At 35.1% G+C, this 19,319-nt stretch overlaps 1 protein-coding gene across 1 annotated transcript in view; it reads left to right on the plus strand.

Annotated features, from left to right (window-relative positions):
- The first annotated feature begins 2,976 nt into the window (after positions 1–2,976).
- LOC136821162 (cilia- and flagella-associated protein 43-like) overlaps positions 2,977–19,319 on the plus strand; it is a 29,853-nt gene continuing 13,510 nt past the window's right edge. The window contains exons 1-17 of the mRNA XM_067077393.1: positions 2,977–3,035; positions 3,241–3,497; positions 3,675–3,774; positions 4,044–4,211; positions 5,192–5,358; positions 6,054–6,188; positions 6,847–6,914; positions 8,059–8,190; positions 8,665–8,775; positions 8,973–9,053; positions 10,563–10,711; positions 12,230–12,333; positions 12,970–13,128; positions 15,670–15,842; positions 16,843–17,004; positions 17,383–17,644; positions 18,024–18,070. Coding sequence (XP_066933494.1) covers positions 3,007–3,035; positions 3,241–3,497; positions 3,675–3,774; positions 4,044–4,211; positions 5,192–5,358; positions 6,054–6,188; positions 6,847–6,914; positions 8,059–8,190; positions 8,665–8,775; positions 8,973–9,053; positions 10,563–10,711; positions 12,230–12,333; positions 12,970–13,128; positions 15,670–15,842; positions 16,843–17,004; positions 17,383–17,644; positions 18,024–18,070 — 2,304 coding nt within the window. The 5' untranslated portion in view covers positions 2,977–3,006. The remainder of the gene's footprint in view (positions 3,036–3,240; positions 3,498–3,674; positions 3,775–4,043; positions 4,212–5,191; positions 5,359–6,053; positions 6,189–6,846; positions 6,915–8,058; positions 8,191–8,664; positions 8,776–8,972; positions 9,054–10,562; positions 10,712–12,229; positions 12,334–12,969; positions 13,129–15,669; positions 15,843–16,842; positions 17,005–17,382; positions 17,645–18,023; positions 18,071–19,319) is intronic.

Raw genomic sequence — 19,319 nt, forward strand, 5'->3', positions numbered from 1 at the left:
ATATGCTTTGATTGGTATCTACTGCTACTGTAACAATGGAGCGTTTGATGTCACTCGCGCGGCAAGTTACACACTCATTATTTGTTAATCCCACCAGGCGTTCTTTAATTCTCCAATCGGTGTCGGTCATTTTGAATCAGTCAGGGCCTCCTTGGTCTTTTATAACATTAGTTCGGATAGAATAAAAACATACCTGATCAACACAACCAAACCTTCTGTCTTGCGTTTACTCTTTCCTTCCCAACAACTTTCGTTTTTGGTTATGTAGGTTTTAAAATCCACAAGTAATGAGCCTCTCATAGCTTTATCTGAATAAATCTGGTTGAAAACCTTCTGTCAGTTTTCATTCCGTACGTTTTTTATCCACGTGGTGAACCGGTTTCCCGATTTCCAGATAATTAAAAATTGGAACTTTCCCATGGGCGTGATTAGGCGTACCGCCATCGCAACGCAAATATAATCTAGATGGAAACAAATATTAAATTTGATTCTTTATTTGTTCGTATTTCTAAATTTCACGATAAAAAGAACTATTTACAAATTATTTTCTTTAACGGGCGTTGAATCGACATTGACATATGTAATGATGTCATAATCAATGCCGTGCATATTTTGTCAGCGCCGTGCATATTTTGTCAGCGCCGTGCATATTTTGTCAACATCCTTTTCATTGGATAAATACCACTAAAATATACAAGATAAGTAAACATAAATTTATCGCCTGCGAGCACGGCTTAGCTTAGGGCACCTCTTTTATTCATTATCTGAGAATTGAAGCAGGCAAAGATTACCACGCGAGCTGATTGTTATTTGAAGATATTTTCAGTTAAAATCCAAGGTAGGAACAAACTAAACATAGAAAGGGGGTATTTTTTAGTGCTTTATTCGATGATCGGTATTTTTTTTGAATTCTATGTTTAGATTTTTCTACCCAGCCCTGTTGTTATGTACGCGCGCCCTGTTGCTAAGACCTTTGCTTGAAATCGAAAGTGAAACCAAAATAATTTAGCGCGCACTGCCGTTCGCGTAATATCGATAAAGTGAAAGGAGGTCCTGACTGTTTTGAATGAAAACAAAAAAAGTTAAAAAGGGCGCGCTATCAGTGAAAGTTATCGTGACATGTTATGACAGAAAGTATGATTGATAAATTTGGTGGAGTTATCAAAACAAATTTGTTGGCAAAGAGATTTAACAGTAAGTGAAAATACAGGCCAGATATCAACAGTCCCATGTTTCGACCAATCGTCCCAAGTTAGAGCAGTTGACGGTAACATGCATAACCCTCAAATGAATGACCTGTCTGGTTATTAAAATACAAAGTTAAATCAAAACGAAAATGGTAGAGTAGGCAGAGCTGCAAGCGGAGCTGTAAGCGGATCTGTAAGCGGAGCTGCTTAGTTCATTTGTTTTGAAATTTTGCTGCTTTGATTGGTCAGTCATTTGATGAACCTGATAACATCTGTTCATAATTTTCTTACGCGCACAGTAAACCTCTGAAGGCACTTGAAAATCAAACATCTGAGGAAAATAGTCCTCCCACGGAAATTCTACAACAAGAATCTTGTTCATAGGCCACTTTTAAAAAAGTATTAATTGCGAGGCCCGAGCATGTTCGGGCCATGCTGTGGGTCATGCTAAATGACATATATACTTGTAAACTTAACTTTCTTACCATTTCCCATTGAATGAAAACAACTGGAAGAAAACATTCCTATACTTGCCAAAGACAGAGACTAAAACAAATTATCTTTCAAGATAAGGATGCCCTTTTGAATCCATTGTTAAAAAAGGTTTTGTTTTTTAATAAGAGTGATATCGTTTTCTTACTCATCAATTTGAATTCACAAGGTTTTTCACATGAATTGGCATCGGTCAGAAAGAGGAAAAGAAAAACATATTTTTATGCTTATATCAGCATAATAAAACAAGATGCAGACACTGTTCTGATATGAAAGAGATATATGTCTCTAGGCAAAAAACGGTAAAAAAGTAACTGACCTCTGACCCAGCTGCAGACTTTCGTTAGTAGTTTATACATTAGTATTCTGGGCTTACTTTGCACTGTTTGTACATAAAAGTTATCTTTAAAGTTCTATAATGATCCCAAGTTATCAAAAGTAGCAAAAAAAATATTTTTTTTCAACTGGCTGTCGAGAGCTTTTTTTGGAAGCACTATATTTTTTTATTTTCGCCTAAAGTCAAAGATTTTTTAAAAATTTGTGAGAGTTCAATCATAGTTCAATCAATTTATTTAGACAAATTTGTGCCTCTCCGTCGTATATATCAGCTTCTATTCATAGCCAAATTTGGAATGTAAATCAGGAACTTACTTCCAATAAGGGACTACACACTTTTCCTGTCTCCTTTCAAAGCCATCATCACCAGGGCGGTTTTGTTGCAACGTAATATTTAGCCAAGCAAAATGGCAACAGAAGGATATGGACTTGATTTTGTATAGACAAATATCCAGGTATATATAATAAACCTTAAGTCCGGGAACTGACGAAATCGTAATCGCATGGCCTGATGTTTGATTAGGTTAAGATTTTTTTAAATCAAACTTTAATCGTTCAAGTGAGTCGGATAAGTTTGGTTGTTCTGCTCTGGTCTAACATGAAAAAAAAGTTTCGAAAATGGAACTTTTAATTTCACGAATCAAAAAGAGATGAAAAAAGCTTTATTCTTGGAACTAAAAAAAAGCTCTATTTTGGAAATTAAACTTGACTGTCCGAGTCAGTTTTGAAAAAATGTGAGGATTCGCTTATCTGATTATTTTCAGTGGGACAAATACAAGAGTATAATTTTCAACTGGGGGCAATTTTTCACCTATATTTCAGTAGGAAGAGGTCCCAGTGGGTTTGTGAAAAGAGGGTGTATATGTAAACTAATACAAAAGGAAAATTGACTCCTAAAAATTGAAATAAAAACAAAAAACTGTTCATTAAACCCTCCAATGATTTTTTAATGATTATTTTATAGAAATGCAAAAGATTAAACCCGTGATAAATGGATCAGTTTGGAGATATTGTGTTAAAGTAGGTATTTACTATCATTCCTTTGTGTGGTTTGTGTTCTTATAGAATTTTGAATCCCTGAAATTTTGAATGACGGAGTAAAATTAATAAAATAAAGGATAAATCCTGTTTATATACATCGTTTTTCTGTTTTCAAGATTTTTCTAAAAAAGGAGTGAAATTATCAATTGAATCAAAGTTTTATTTTAATGTTTTTTTTCTGTAGCTGGTCAGTTGGTTATGATGGATCACCAGTACATTTTCTGGACAACAAAACAATTTGTTATGTAAATGGAAATTGCATTAAAATTGTAAACATTGAAGACAACTCAGTGAATTATTTACAATCCCCTGGGAATGGCATTGCAGTACTGGCAGTCAATCCATTGTACGGTTATCTTGCGTTCAGTGAGAATGGATTGAATGCTAATATTTATATCTACAATAAGAATGATCTGGTCAAGCCTTCTCATACTTTACCAGGTATATTTCATCACATTTTCCCATTCAAAGAATAATTTTACAATAAAACCTCTCAAACAAAAATCAGCTTATTTGTTTGATTAATTTCCAAACAATGGTAGTTTTAAAAAGTATTTTGTCTTTGAAATTTTTGAAAACAGAATGTAGATCTATCAAAGTGTAATTCTTCATCTTTAGGTTTTGATAACAGTCTTGGTTATAAATGTATTTCCTTCGCAAATAATGGCACACTACTTGCAACATGCACAGATATTCCTAATCTGAAACTTTCTCTTTGGTAAGTTTTCTATACTATACTCTAGTTGAACCAAAAAGAAATTGCAGATCGCCTTTTTCTAATGATGCGCTTACTATTGACAAGGAATAATAAAAGGCTCTTAATTATTAGGAGTTAAAAAGAGTTTACTTAAATTACACCCTAGGATTTTGTTTACCATTATTTCAGAAGTTTAAGATATCCCAGATATCCCAAATAAAGACCTCTTGTTTCTAACCTATCAAATGTGACAGTTTTGTTTATTTTTTATTAATTATGTTTCACTATAGGAATTGGCAAGAAGCTGAAGAATATTGCTCTTACGATCTTCAAAATGAAAAATTTGATGAAATTATTTTCAATCCTTTGGATTGGCATCAATTGGCGTGTGTAGCTGAAAAAACTGTTCTTTTTTGGAATGTCGAGAAAGTGAATGAAACATTTTATCTACAAAAGACGTAAGTAATGGAGGATGTTTTAAGATTGGAAAAGTATTATATCCAAATATTAGCTCACACCCAAGGGATTTAGATATTTCCCCAGTGTGGAATCATATTATTTCCTATTTTAACCCTTTTAAGTGCCAATGTTGTATATATCAGACATGGGCTATGTAGGAGGGCGAAGCCCTCCTGTAATGCGCAGTTTGAGTTAGAAATCGGCACTTTTGGTCTAACTCGTAGGAATCAGATTGGGCTTCATGGCCAAGCAAAAAAAAAATCAAAAGTGAGTCTTTTCAGCAAGATTTTAAGCTAAAAATACAAAAGAATGCAAAAATTTGACAAAAATCTACTTTTTTAAGATTTTGACCGTTTTTTGACCATTTTTGGTCAACGAGTGATCCAAGAACCTCCAAATTTGGCCCTGATTAACTTGATTCTGTCCTCAAGCGAAATAGTTTGAAGTTTTACCACTCGGCACAGCTTTCTATCATTCAGTCAGGTCCGCACAGAATGCGCCTAAAAGAAAGAGGAGACTCTAAGCTATCCAACGGACTATAAACGAGCTTCTTACTCCTTCTAGATCCGGAGATATAAGCCTTTTAAGTTTGAACTAGTGATTTTCTTTAAAAAACTTAGAAAAAAATGACCGTGGCATTTAAAGGGTTAAGCTCAACTCAGAATATGTACTAACATAAGCCTTTTTCTCCCTGTTTTTTTTAATTTTTATCGAAATATTCTAGTGTGATTTTTTTATTGTTATTTTTACAGTCAGTATTTCAAAAAACTAGACATACTTTTTTCTTTGTTATATTCGGGATCCAAAAGTAGTGCATTACTGATTTTTTAAGGCATAACATCTTTGTTGACTTCTTTTGTCGTACCAATTTATAGCGAGACTTTGAGACAAATTTTACCAAGCTGTTTAGACTTAATTTAATTAAAAGATGTTCGAAAGACGTTATTTTTACCTTACATTATGCTTTCTTTTGCAACAGGAAAATCGGGTTACCCAAAAAAGATGGCACGTTTGGTTTTCAATTCTTGGAGGGAGATTCGGGAAGCTCTATCTCAAGTCGTCCAACAACTGGTCACAAAAATTTAACTTTGACTCAAACTGCAATTGCTGGGTTGACTGGAGAAGGCAAAGACAAATTTTTAGAAGGTAAGGATAGATATAATTTTAGAGCAAACAAAATCATTCATAAAGACATTAAATTTTAAAGTGAATACATTCTCTGATCATATGCTGCATACTGTCCAACTTGAGTAATATGCACATTCACCATGGCTAGTTTGAGTAAAGAAAACGACTTCTTACTCAAAGTCTCATTCCATCCAGGATGGCAATCTTCAGTGAAAAAATATTAACCATAGCTATATTCTTTTAAATAATGGAGGGACTGAGTTTATGATGAGATTTTCAAATAACAACAATGGCAAGAGAATGACGTAGTTCTCATTTCGATATTAAAAAGCTTGATTAATCATGGGTCCCGTCAACTGGGGGGCCGGGGGGGTCCATGGGCCCCTACTTTTTGGTAGACCATGTCATACGTTTTTAAGAGTTACTATTTTAAGCTGGTTTGAGACCAAATCAAACCACAAAAACTATTATTCTCCCCAATTAGATATCGTTTAAAGGTGTTTTGAGGGTGTAAAAAGTGAAAAAAAATTCTTCGTCGCCCAACCATGGTGGGCGACATTTTTTTCCAAAATGTTGGCCCCCTCACTCAAATGGCTCGGCGGGGCTCATCAATTTTGAACTTGATTGGCCTTACAATGTATGCTTTACTTTTTGAAGTCTGCTTTATTAACTTGTTTCGTGAACTCTGCACTGAAAATTTTATCACCTTTCAGTAAACGATAAAGACAGATGCCATGCAACTTGTTTTTGTTGGCAACCAAATAACCAACTCTTGATTGCTTGTACTGGTGGAATGTTAATCAATTATGATTGTGAAAATCAAAACGTATCTATCATTCATAACAAAGGTCAGCTTGTATATTCCATTTTTTAATATCTCATGGTAAATATAACTTCTGTTCTCTGTTTCCTAATATTTCAGATAATTTGAATTGGTAATTAAACCGAAGAATCGGAGTTGAGGAGCTCCGGATATTTTTCTACGTCACTAAAGTAATCAACTTTTTATATTGAAACACTCTTTTGTGAATTGATATTATAAGTTATTCAAAGGTAACAAATGCATGAATCCTATGAAATAGGTTAATTGCTTCTAACCAGTCTTTCGTTTTATGGAGCGACGACCTAAGACGTCAGTTTCATAAACCAGAGATTCCTCTTTCGAATTCCTGCACCTTTTGATGTTCTGTTCAGTTCATTGGTAGCCGGGTTGCTGGCCTTGGGCTCCGCGATGAAAACAATCAGTCAGAATGTCTGAAAGTCTTCAATTTTTGGGTTATTCACATAAAATGTCGACTCTATCTATATTTTTTGTTATAATAAAAATTCATTCAGTCTTCTTCCGTCTCCATATGATGGCTTCTAGATTATGAATGAGGAAAAGTATTTTTGATAGCCAACCCTACTATTGAATGATTGATGACATTTAAGATTCTTATTCTGATAAAAGTCAATGACAAATTAGTAAGTGTTTTTTCTGTAGTATCACTAATTCTTTTTTCTTAGATTCAAGCAATCAATTGGAGTTCAATAAAATTCAACTACGGAAAGATGGGTTATTCGCTTCTACTTTTGTAAGAAATCTTTTAAAGAATCGATCTTTTTCTGTCATTCGTCATCCAATGGGCTGTTGCATTAAAAACTATACATGGGGTGGATGAACTTTTTCAAGGCAAAAATAATTTATTGAAAATGTGTGGATACTCCCTGGAAGATGGCGAAATTTGCAAAAGTGCTCTTGGAAAAATTCTTCTCATACCTAAAGTGAGGGTGGACGAAATAAAATCAGTCTTTTACCCCCTGGAAATTTTAGTATAACTTTTAACCCGCTTGGAAAAATGATATTGTCCGCAGTAATGATATTATTGTTCACCCTCCTTCTATCATTAAATGATTTTTCGTAGATTTTAATTGCATCTCTCATTAAAAAGCACTTATCCAATTCCCAAATGAGACTAACCTTTCCTCCGAGAATCAAACTCAGCTAGTTAATTGCTAATGATCTGTCGTTATGACGTTTTAAAAATTGCAAAAAAGATGCAAAAACATGCTGCGTATAAGAAATTGATATACCAGAAGTTTTCAAACTCTTTTTTTCAAAAATTTTTGACCTCAAAAAAACTGCCACAACGTGCCACCAAAAGATTTTCATACCACAGTGAAGCTAGGAGACTCACGTCTAATATATGTAAAACTCAGCTGTTCTCGGAGAGATATTAGAAAGATATCCCCAACTGAAAATGTCGTGTCGTTATAACGTTAAGCATTTTGTTTGATTTTACTTTGGCTAACAATGTTTTTCTCACACCAGATTTCATAAATGTATCCGCCTGGATAGCATTTAGCATTTTACTTTCAAATTTTTGGCCAGCAAAAGTACAAATATAAAAATATAAAAAACTTTTTAGAAATAAGAGTATTAATCATTTTTCAAAATCAGAGTCCTTCGAGCCGCCATGACAGGGTTGTACTTTGCGGACAAAGCCTATATATCGATTGTTTTCTGAAACAATGGAAAGACAATACTTCGCTCTCCACCGTACACCGTTTCATTCGATGTTAATCCAGAGTCTCCATAATAAATCCATGTTCCTATTAAAAAGTGAATTTTCTTAAAGAGTGTTTTCCATAGCTTTGTTGTATTATTTTTTAATAGTCTAAAAAATGCCAGTACCTACTTTCTTGAAAAGATTTTTGGTTTTTACTTTGTAATTTCAGGACGGTGATATTTATCAATTAACGCTTTCCAAAGATGATTTCCACGTCAAATCAAGAGTTTGCACCAATCAAGTTGTGACCAATTTGAAGTTTTCGCCAAACTATGAAACCCTGATGTTATCTGGAACGTCTGTAAGTCAACTTCACAGTCTGAATTTTTCAGACAGACACACAGACAGACACACAGACAGACAGACAGGGAATCTCATCATTGCAAAAACTTTTATAAAGGGTTAAGGAAAATGAGAAACTAATGCTAAACCATGTAATATTAAGTGATGCGGTAAAAATAAAATGTGATGATCTGACTTCAAAAGAAACATTATAAAAAATCCTCTGCTTTTTGCTCGAAAAAGACTGGGTTGTAATGTTAAGTTTTTATGATTGATGTGTAATTCACTCTCGGTTTTCTTTCTGGGCTTTAAATTAAACCCTAAATTTCCCGATCAAAAATCGGATGACACACTCTTTCATTTCGCAAACCTAGTAACCCCTCCCCCCTCCGGGGAACTGGTCGCTTGAAATCGATTCTGCAGTTGTTGCTTCTTCGTTAACCACCACAGACATGCTTTTGAGATTATGGAACTTCATTTTCTTTGTACCTAGGGTTCCATCTTGAAATTGGTTGGCGAAGAACTTTCACCTATCATTGAAGATAATTGTATTGGTCAAATCATTGGGATCAGGAATGTTTCGGCTGCTCTCAAACATATTGCTGTAAGTTGTTTTATTTTAGACGGAACCGTAACGTCTGAACATGGTCTAGCTACGCTCTTTTCCGTAGCAAAAACCATACCGGAGCGAAATGAAACCGTAACGTCTAAACACGGTCTTAGAACCTGGGAGAGATTTGAATTATTATGAAGTATCGTAGGATTGACATGAATAATATGGAATGTCAAATTATTTTCCAGGTTGGAAGATCAGAAGGTTTAATCTCCATATATGAATATGCTGATGGAAAACTTATTGGAAAATGTAACCTTGAATCTCAGGTAGATAATTATGAATAAAAAATTACGATTCAATACAGTATACTGCGGTCCCTATAAGATGCTGGTGGCCTAACCAAAGATTGATTGTGATTTCCGTCCAGACTCATCAAACCTACACGCTTTTTGGACCTACCGGGAGGTCCTTTAATTTGACCGTTGTCCGTTCGTCTGTTACAAGCTTTTCTCGGGATTGGCTCATTAGTTTTTTTTAATTTTTTGCACAATGATACAAAATGGCAATGCCTGAAAAGTGACGGAGCCCGATTTTTGAAAAAAAATTTTTGGGGGGCAAATTTGGGCCAAAAACTACCTAAAAATAAGGTTTTTTGGACTTTGTGCAAAATTGCTTCCTTAGTTTTTCCTGATTTTTGGCAGAAAGATAGAGTGCAAGGTACCCTAAAATGTGGCTGAAGTAATTTTTCTCGGAAAATTTTTTTCGTCGTCAAATACGGATTTTCGCAAATTTGGGCCAAAAACTACCTAAAAATAAGGTTTTTTGGACTTGGTGCAAAATTGCTTCATTAGTTTTTCCTGATTTTTGGCAGAAAGATAGAGTGCAAGGTACCCTAAAATGTGACTGAAGTAATTTTTCTCGGAAAATTTTTTTTCGTCGTCAAATACGGATTTTCACTTTTTTGGGGAAATTCCCTTTTACCATTTTCCTGTTAGCAGCTTTTCTCGGGATTGGCTCATTAGTTGTTTTTAATTTTTTGCACAATGATACAAAATAGCAATGCCTGAAAAGTGACGGAGCCTGATTTTTGAAAAAAAAATTTGGGGGTCAAATTTGGGCCAAAAACTACCTAAAAATAAGGTTTTTTGGACTTGGTGCAAAGTTGCTTCATTAGTTTTTCCTGATTTTTGTCAGAAAGATAGAGTGCAAGGTACCTTAAAATGTGGTTGAAGTAATTTTTCTAGGAACATTTTTTTTCGTCATAAAATTTTCAAAAAAGACGACCAAGTTACACAATGATAAAAGAAAATAAATCAGACGTTTTTGCATTGTTGTAAAACTTATTGTGTTTGCTCAATACCAATAGTAAAATGTAGAATACCTACTTTTATCTGATTTTGATCAACAGGTAGGTCCATTCAGCATGTTGCTTGTTTTATTATAAGAATACACTTTATAAGAATGTCCATGATGAAAATGGCCAAAAAATTAAGAATATGGTAAGAATGTCACCATGATATGATGCAACCAAATTTAGCAACTGAACCTAAAAATGCCATTTTTAATGCATTTTAACCTGTAGATTGCAAATTTCGATCTTAACCTAAAGATACCGTAAGAATATTTTTAGATGATCTCCGCCAAAAAGTTAAGAATATCCATGATGGAATGAAAATACACCATTCTTATAAAAAAAAAAGCGTGTAGTCGCAACAAATTTTTTGTTAGATATAGCCCTCACCTCACAAACTTAACGCTGGTTTTAATAATTCTTTTGGACTTCTGAAGCTTTTGTTTTCTTCATTTCATTAAAAATTTAGTAACTTTTTTTTCAGTTGACGTGTTTAGCTTGTTCTCCAACCTCGTCTACTGTATTCGTTGGAACAGCCTGCGGTTGCATTGTTGTTATCGATGTCACAGAGGCTGAATCACCCAGATGTGTATATCAAAAGAAGTTACACGAAGGACCTGTTAAATTCATCAAGTAAGGTTTTAATTTATGTCTAAAGAAAGTAAGAAAAATCTCATTCGGATCAAAAATAAAATTAAAATTAAAAAATATAAAAAAACGACCAAATCCCGTCAACAAATGCCTTCTCTTGCTGCAACATCTAACAAGGAAGAAAATGGAAATGACGCCGACCAATGCACGGAAAAGAACTGTATTAAAGATAACGATAATATGAGAATTGAATGCCAAAAATGACAGAGGACAGTACATTATGATGCACTGGACTTCCAACTTATCAATTAAAGCTGTTCCTGAATAAAGGATATCGTAAATACCAGTGTATAAATTGCTGTTCAATTGATGAAGAACTGAATAAAAGATAACCGATCAATCTGTAAGAAAAGCTGCGCCGATAGCCACAAAAACAATAGTGAGAATGAGAGGAGACTGAGCTGTGTCGTTAAGGAGCTGCAAGCAAGATGTCAAGGATATATGGCGAAAAACAGCAACGAATTAAACATATCAAATATCAAACGGCTTCTCTGTAGTGAGAAAGTCGAAGAACAAATTGAAGAACAAAGAAAACAGTCTAAGGATGCCCGGGGGGGGCACTGGGTTTGCGGACTGACGGTATGTGCGGGCCAAAAATTGGCTTTTAAAATTGCACCCTTACAGTGCAGCAAAAATCAGTGAAAATCATACCCTTAGAGTGCATTTTCCCCCAAACTTTCGATCCCTTTCGTGCAAAAAATGATCGAAATTCTAGCATTTTTGGTCAAAATATCTAGATTTTTCAAGAATTTTCTGAAATTTCTACCCTTACAGTGCATCTCTAGTTTTTCCGACCCTTACAGTGCATTTTAAACATATTGGAAAAGGTACCCTTAGGACCCGCACATACCCGTCGGTCCTTTTGCCCAGCTGCCCCCCCCCCCCGGGAAGGATGCCAACATTATCATCCATGGCGTTAAAGAGACCAAAGATAAAGACGATAATGACTTCGTAGCCGAGATACTGAGCGACGTCAACATCAAAACAGTGCCAACGTACATTTCCCGTATAGGAAAGGAGTCTGACATGCGTCCGATAAAAGTTGTGTTTAAAGACACTTATTTTAAATACAGATTTATGAGGCAGTTGAGAGAACTAAAGAGATATCAAAAGTACGACAAAGTTAGCATTACTGACGATTTAACCAAATCCGAACGCAAACAAGTTAAAGAGTGGCGAAAGAAAGCGGATGAAATGAATCAAGCGATGTCAGAGAAGGATCATGTAATAAGAGTCCGAGGAAGTCCTCGTGACAAGCTTTATTTTAAGAAAATATTTTTTAAAAGATCGGTTTAAGAGGCCCATGCGCGCCTGAAACCTTATTTCTGTATTAAAAAAAGACAAAAAAAAACATAAGTATCTCTTTCTTCAAAAGCATAAAATCATCAATTCACTCATCTCTCTCAAAGAGTAAGTGATCGAGGTTCTGTGTTTTTCTACATTTTTTCGAGATATAAGAGGTTATTCTTCGAATATGAAATCAGGATCTTTTTCTTTTAGAATCGATGAAACAGGTACAATTATGATGACGTCATCAACAGATGGTCATCTTTTCTTTTGTAATCCAACCTTGTCTTCACAATTCAACATCTTTGGGTATATCGGTAAGTTTTTGATTTTGTTTGTCAACTGTAATTGTTACGCACTTTATTTTTTATAAGAATATTCATTAGGTAATTGGCCAAAAAATTAAGAAAGTGCTAAGAATATCACCATCATTGACTAGCAACGAAACCTTATAACAAGGCCTTATAACTTTATTTATATCAAGTATCTGATGAATCGTAGTAAAATCTCATCATTCAAGCCACGATAAACTTCAATTATGTCTAGCTGAGCGAATAAAATCAATCTTATTCATAGCGTTCTAAAATATCTTTATTGGAACTACGGCCACGAGTAAGTTAAGGCCGGTCTCCACTTTCGCATGAAATGAGCGAAAACCTTTTGACGTTTTTGTAAGGTCATTGACCGGTTGAAAAATGAAGCAATTCCATTTGTCGAAATTGACGCAACGGATGAAAAAAGTATAACTTCCTTCAACTTTTTTTTTGTTCGCGCGAAACTTTTTTATGACGTAATCTTTTTTTTCAGGCAAAAAAGGTTAAGAAAAAAACTATCGCCCATTTTGCACGAAAGTGGAGACCGGCCTTTAAATTATACCTGCCATCAATTTAAGAGCGTTTACCATTACTTATTATGCACTGAAATCTCTCTCTAAAAAAAATATTTTTTTAAAGATGTCAATGGCGAGGTGGTTTGTATGGATATCAAAGCATTACGAGATGAAAATAGTGATCAGACGACTTGGAAAGTGTTGGTTGGTTTGAGCACATCTGGTCATCAACCTGCTTCCAACCATCTTGTGGAAATGACCATCAATGAGAATCTAATGAAAGGTATGTGCAGTTGACTATTATTCTCTTAAAATTGGACACATTGCCAATATTTAGTTGAGGTTTGAATGGAGAAAGTTTAATGTATGTGAAATATCTGTCAAAAGATAGTCAAATTAGTAAAATCCCAAACAGTGTAACCCGGGTTTATTTTTAAAAAATTGGAAGAAAATTTGGGCAGCGATTTTTTTAAAGTAAGCTTCATCTACTAATTTTTACCATATGAAATTTAATTAAGGAAAATTTTGATTCAATTACAAGCTAAATTGAAATGCTATTAGGGTCTTTATGTTATGCAGGCAAATAGATTATCTTTTAATTGAATCGAATTGAATTGTTAAAAGTTCCCGCCTTATTGAACTATAGAGGCTTTTCCTCGCAAAATTCTGCATAATTCACCAAAAGTTTTAAACTAGCCATAGCTTTCACTAACTGCCACCCGCTAGTACAAATACTTGTAAAAAACTAATTAATTCTTATTAAGACTTTTTAATGCTTTATAGCAAAAGTCTCGAAATGATTTGGTATAGTTAGAATGATTCTTCTCAGCATTTTCTTTGAGATATCAATGAATAAGCTAACATAAATGAAACTTATTTTTTTTCTAAAAATGTGAATTACTTTTTACAAAGAATAAAGTACGAATCTTAAAACATTCATTAGGAAAAGTGTCCAGGTAGAATCAATTACAGACAGTTACAGATACTAAACCAGTCAAAAGACATGCAACTATATTTATTTCAACCAATTTGAAATATAAATGAAACATGTAGAACCAAACAGCATAAGAAATGCTATGAGCCAGAAACATAACGAGCAGGAACCAAAAATTGACAGGTAACAATAAGTTTTTCCAACGGTTTAACAAAGGAAATCGTGATCCAAAATTGTTTACATTAAATGGATTTACCAGTAATCTAGAAGCTGTAACAGCGTTGTGTAAAGGATGGAAGATGATAGGACGTAACGTGGTAATAGTATCAGTAACGAGGCAATATTGATGAGCAGGAAGCAGGTATTAACAGGAAATAGCGTGCATTCAGGACTTTTTCCAACAGCATGATAAGGGATCTCATGGACAAAATTGTTTACATTACAAAGATATGCCAGTTATCTTGCAGTTGTAACAGCAATATCGTGTAGAAGGATGATCATGACGTAACGTGGTAATAGTAGCAGTAACGAGGTAATATTGCGTTGTCAAGGTAAACGAATCCTCATTCATAAAAAGCTTAAAGGGAAAATAAGAAACATGAAATTAGATGATATGGCGGTCATCGAAAAAATGCTCTGTTCGCGTTGCAACGGGTATTAAAAATGCATGCGGGCGGACGGGCGGTCAAAACATTCCCGGGTTTTTTTAATCACGCCAGTAACTCAGGGGCGGGTGGTAACGCGAGCAAAACAATTTTTCGATGGTCGTCAGAGCAATTGAGAAAAAAGCTATACTTTAAAAAAACAAGTTGCTTTTCCCAGATTTTTTTTCGCATCTCTGCACCGGAAAATCAGCGGAAAATTTGATGCGGGCGGGTGACGCGAATAGAACAATTTTTCGATAACCGCCTATATGATGGTGAGTGTACTGAAATTTCCTCCAAAATAGTTCACAAAAGTTTCTTTCAATCTTTGATAATAATTTCCCAAATAGTACCTGGTAAGTATCAACAAGAACACAGGTTAAACATAAAAGATTAATAAAACCAAGTCTTATTATAAAAGTACACAAAGAAAAAAATATTTGTACTTACTGTCGAAGTACCATAACACAGGATTTTTAAGCATTCTTGTTGAGAGTAGAGTATGTTGAATGACGATTGTTGAATAAATTTTGTTACAGTGGAATTTCGTTGCCAATTCAACCACCAACAATAATCACTTTTGTCCATATTCAATCATTGTTCTACTATTATCATTTCAATCATTGTTCATTATTATTGGGGACAAACTGTTTGGATCGAAAAATCTCTTGAATGTCTAAGGCAGGAGACAGATTGAAATTTGACTGTCAGCAAATTCACTGATTGGTATATGTATATATCTTGTTTAATCCGAAAGTCAAAAGTAAATGCGTATAAGTATTTTGACTGCAGGAAGAGAGAGCTTGAATTTAAAAAAACTTCCAGAAACTTCTCCATTCCATTTCCTGCATGTTGACCAATCGGGCAAAATTCTACAAGCGGAATAGAATCTACTGTCGAAAGCTGAATAAAATGCCCGCGGCGCCTGCTATTATAAAGAAAAAGTTTTTAGGCTAGCAACTGCCGTCCCGGAAAAAAAACCGAACATTTACGGAAGAGACTAACTACGGGTAGGCTTGCGCGACAAAACAAAACAAAACAAAACAAAACGCGCAAAAATTCGAGATTCCAGTCCAATATCTATGCGTGAAACTATAAGTGCCTCCTCGTCGCTGCGCTCCTGCGGGGGCAATAAATTGCTTTGACTACTGCTAATATTTTTATCAATTCTTACCATGTTCTCACAGAAAGCCTTTGCATTAAAAACGGTCATTTAGTGTATTGTTTTCGTATCCCTCCATTCCAGGTGCAAGTTCCTTGTTTCTGGACGACACTAAGAAGCTCAAAGACATCTCCATTCAAAAGAAAACATTCGTTCTTAAATCATATATCTATGACGTCATCGTTGTAAACAATTCAACTGCTTTTGGTTTGGTACATCAAGGCAAACGTGTTGTCAAATACAATTTGGATGATCAAGTATGTTTCTTAGAAGGGTTTCTTCGAGTTAAAGAGCAGAATTGAGCCTCCTAACCAATCCCAGCTGGCACACAACGTTGTTTTAACGTTCATCTAACGTTATATGGACGTTGTGGAAATTAAATGAACGTTGAAACAACGTTGTGTGTCAGCTGGGAGTACATTGAATAGAGCCCTGAACTGGAGATTAATTTACCTTGGAATAATTATCTTCATTCCAATTTTTTCCTTCTCACAGACCCACTGGGAGCCCTTCCCACTGGAAAAACTTTCCAAAATATTGTCCCCAGTGAAAAATTATACTCAAAATTTTGTTCCCACTGAAAAAAAATCCCCACTGATTTTTCTAACTTGAAAACAATGAAGTTTAAATCCCTAGCCATAAAAAAATGAGAATATCAATCCCAATCGAGTTTTAGTCAATTATTTTTTACCCCCACTTGCTGAAAAAAATCCTACCGGGTCTGTGAGATGAGGGTGTTTTATCGTCAAATTTCCACTACCAACCGTTGTATAAGATAGAACGCTTTGATGCTTTCGATGCCTATTACACTGGTAATTTAGAGAAAACATAACCTCAATCATTTCCTTAGATCAATTCCTGATATCTCTTGGCTTTTTTAAGTGAAAGCCATGTCAGTACAATTTAACTACACGTTTTTTTTATAAGAACAAACTATATGAACATAAAGGTTCGATGGCCAAAAGGTTAAGAACAAGTTAAAAACATTTTAAGGCTTTACGGACTCTAGAAAATTTCATAGGAAAACGGACAAAAATACTCAAAAAATGGCGAAAATAAGAACATGTTAAGAACATTTTTAGGCTTTAAAACTCAAAAAGTCAAGATCATCCAAAGGCTTCAAAATTTTTGGATGTTCTTGTAAAAAAACGGGTAAAGAGGCTACACTTTATGACTAACGAGAGTACTCTTGACGACTGAAGAGAGTACAATTTAATTATTTGAAAAAACTGGATTTTTGTTCTTCTTTTCTAAAAGGACCAATCAGCAACGCCTGGTACCAATGCTGTTCTTGATGCATCAGTAACCTACCCTGCGCATGCGTTACCAGGTGGTCAAATTGTATTGTCTTGCCATTCAAGATGGTTGATGACGTCATCACCTGATGGAGTATTTATCATGAGAGCTGTTGGTGCTATGGTCAGTTTTGATTTTCTTAGGGTTTTAAGACCTTTTGCGATCTTTCAATCAATACACATTTTTTTATAAGGAACTCCAATTTTAAGCTCAAGGCTGGGGTTGCTTAGCACTCTAGCTCAATTTGTTTTGACTACTGCTGATACTATACCATATTGTTGCTTATTGGGTCATGGGCTATCGTTTGCCATGCTTAGATTATTTAAAAAGCTTTAACTTTACGAGATAGTGAAAAAAATTGGCTAATTTCAAATCGAAAGAACAAGAATTTTTTTACTGACAAGAAAAAGTTTGTTTCTTGTACTGGTCATTTTGAAATACCACGATATCCTTTTTTGAATTAGAAATAAAGCTTACATATTTCCTTATGCTCACTCTCAGAACAATAAAGTGCCAGTCCAAGCAGCCAATTACAGAGAGGGTGGTATTGATTTTGCTCAACTCTCACCTGATGCACAGCAAATCTTGGTTGTCAGCCGCACGGGCATTGTGACTTCTTGGAAATGGAATTACACGTCTCTGGGCAAATCTAAAGCAACTGTTGCCATAGAAACCTGTAAATCATTGTTAGGGGAGATCCGTGACGTCAGGAATAAAGAGGATAGTTTGATAAAAAAGATGAAGAAGATTGATCTGCCTTCAGGTAAAGTTGTTCAAAAAATCTCTTATTAAGATCATGTATATTCGCCCGGTGAAATCAACTTAGTTTGTGAGTTGGAACCAAAAGCGAATGTTCCTTCCAATGATTTCTTTTTCAAAACACGGGTTGCAAAATTATCTCAATGCATTCAAAACATGTGATTACTCGAAAAAATTCACGTGACTTTATTCCCATATTACTTGATTTACAACTTACAGCTGATAACTTTATTAGTGTCAATAAATTCGAACCAATCAGAAATAAATGTCATGGAACAAGCACATGAAAATTTCGAGTAAAAGCGTGATTTGTCTTCAGACTTTTTATTTTGCAACCTGTGTATTTCTTTTTAATAAAAATCACTTCAAAATTAATTCTTCAGAGTTGGGTGGAGAGCAGGAAACATGGTTACATCAAGCCGTTCAAAAGGTACGTATGGGTTGTCTATGTGTTCAAAAATAATGTTATAGACTAAATTTCTGGCTGAAGTCGATGCTTTTTCAAAAAGAAACATTGGTACGGTCATAAGTTCTAGTTTAGACGGCTGACTTTCTGCCATGCCTATTCTAATTGTTCCAGTAGGCAGAAAGAGGGCACAAAGTTGGTAGTTCAAATCTCTGCTTGGAAAAGTTTGAAAAAAGACATTTTATTGACATCAAAAAAGGACTATGCATTGACTTTAGACAGCCTACTTTATGCCCACTTTGATTCACAATTAGAATAGGCAGGGCAAAAAGTGGACTGTCTAAACTAGATCTTATAAATCATTTTGAACACCCTAAATATGTTTCAAGAATACGGTTTAATAAGTTATCTTCTCAAAACCACAAGAGTATCCGTATCGACCTCAAAAGTGACATTCAATAAAAAGTCGTGGTTTCACATCGACACTCTGTCATTTTAGATTTACGACCTTTGTCCCAAAGACGAGACAAATCATATCCACTCCATAGATTTATAAAGCCCGAAGGGCTAGATGTCGTACTTTTGTTAAAAAATGTGCCGTAGCTAGGTAGGACATAGTTTGCACCCCCCCCTTTTTAATAGGGGGGGATGCCAACTTTCTGGAGGGCCTTTGTAGGGGGGGTACCGAGATCTGCCGAAAAAACTAGGGGGGGATGGGAATGTAGGGGGGGATCAAATAAAAAAGGGGGGGTTTGGAAATATTTTGGTCAATTTTCTAATCAAATACAAATTGTCACAGTTATATTCTGTCATTGTTGGCTCGTGACTATAATACTTCATACTCTTTCTTGTTGATAATTTTGCTGGTAGGTGGGAAAGCGAGTTTCCTTCGAAACAGATTTTCTGTAAAAAAAAAGGGGGGATAAGATTTCATTACAAAAGGGGGGGATGGGTATATAGGGGGGGATGAAATAAACCTAGGGGGGTTCATACCCCTCTGCAAACTATGTAGGAAATCTTACCTAGTTCACGTGACATTACAATACAATACACCTTTTCAACCGTGTCGCGCGGTCAGGCGCGTGCCACTTGATTATTTAATTATCCCCCTAAACTCGATCCAATCCTTTTTTGACACATTTTCCTATTGTCTCTAGGTACGAAAAAAGGACTGGGACGGTTTTAGCGGGATAAAGCGGACAAAAAATTGCCTGCGCGGTAATTGGTGGCTACGGTCGAAAAGGTGTATTGAATTTCATCGCTTGACTAATCA

Source organism: Clytia hemisphaerica, unplaced genomic scaffold (assembly GCF_902728285.1).
Source record: "Clytia hemisphaerica strain Z4C2 unplaced genomic scaffold, Clytia hemisphaerica genome assembly, whole genome shotgun sequence".
Classification (NCBI taxonomy): Eukaryota; Metazoa; Cnidaria; class Hydrozoa; order Leptothecata; family Clytiidae; genus Clytia; species Clytia hemisphaerica.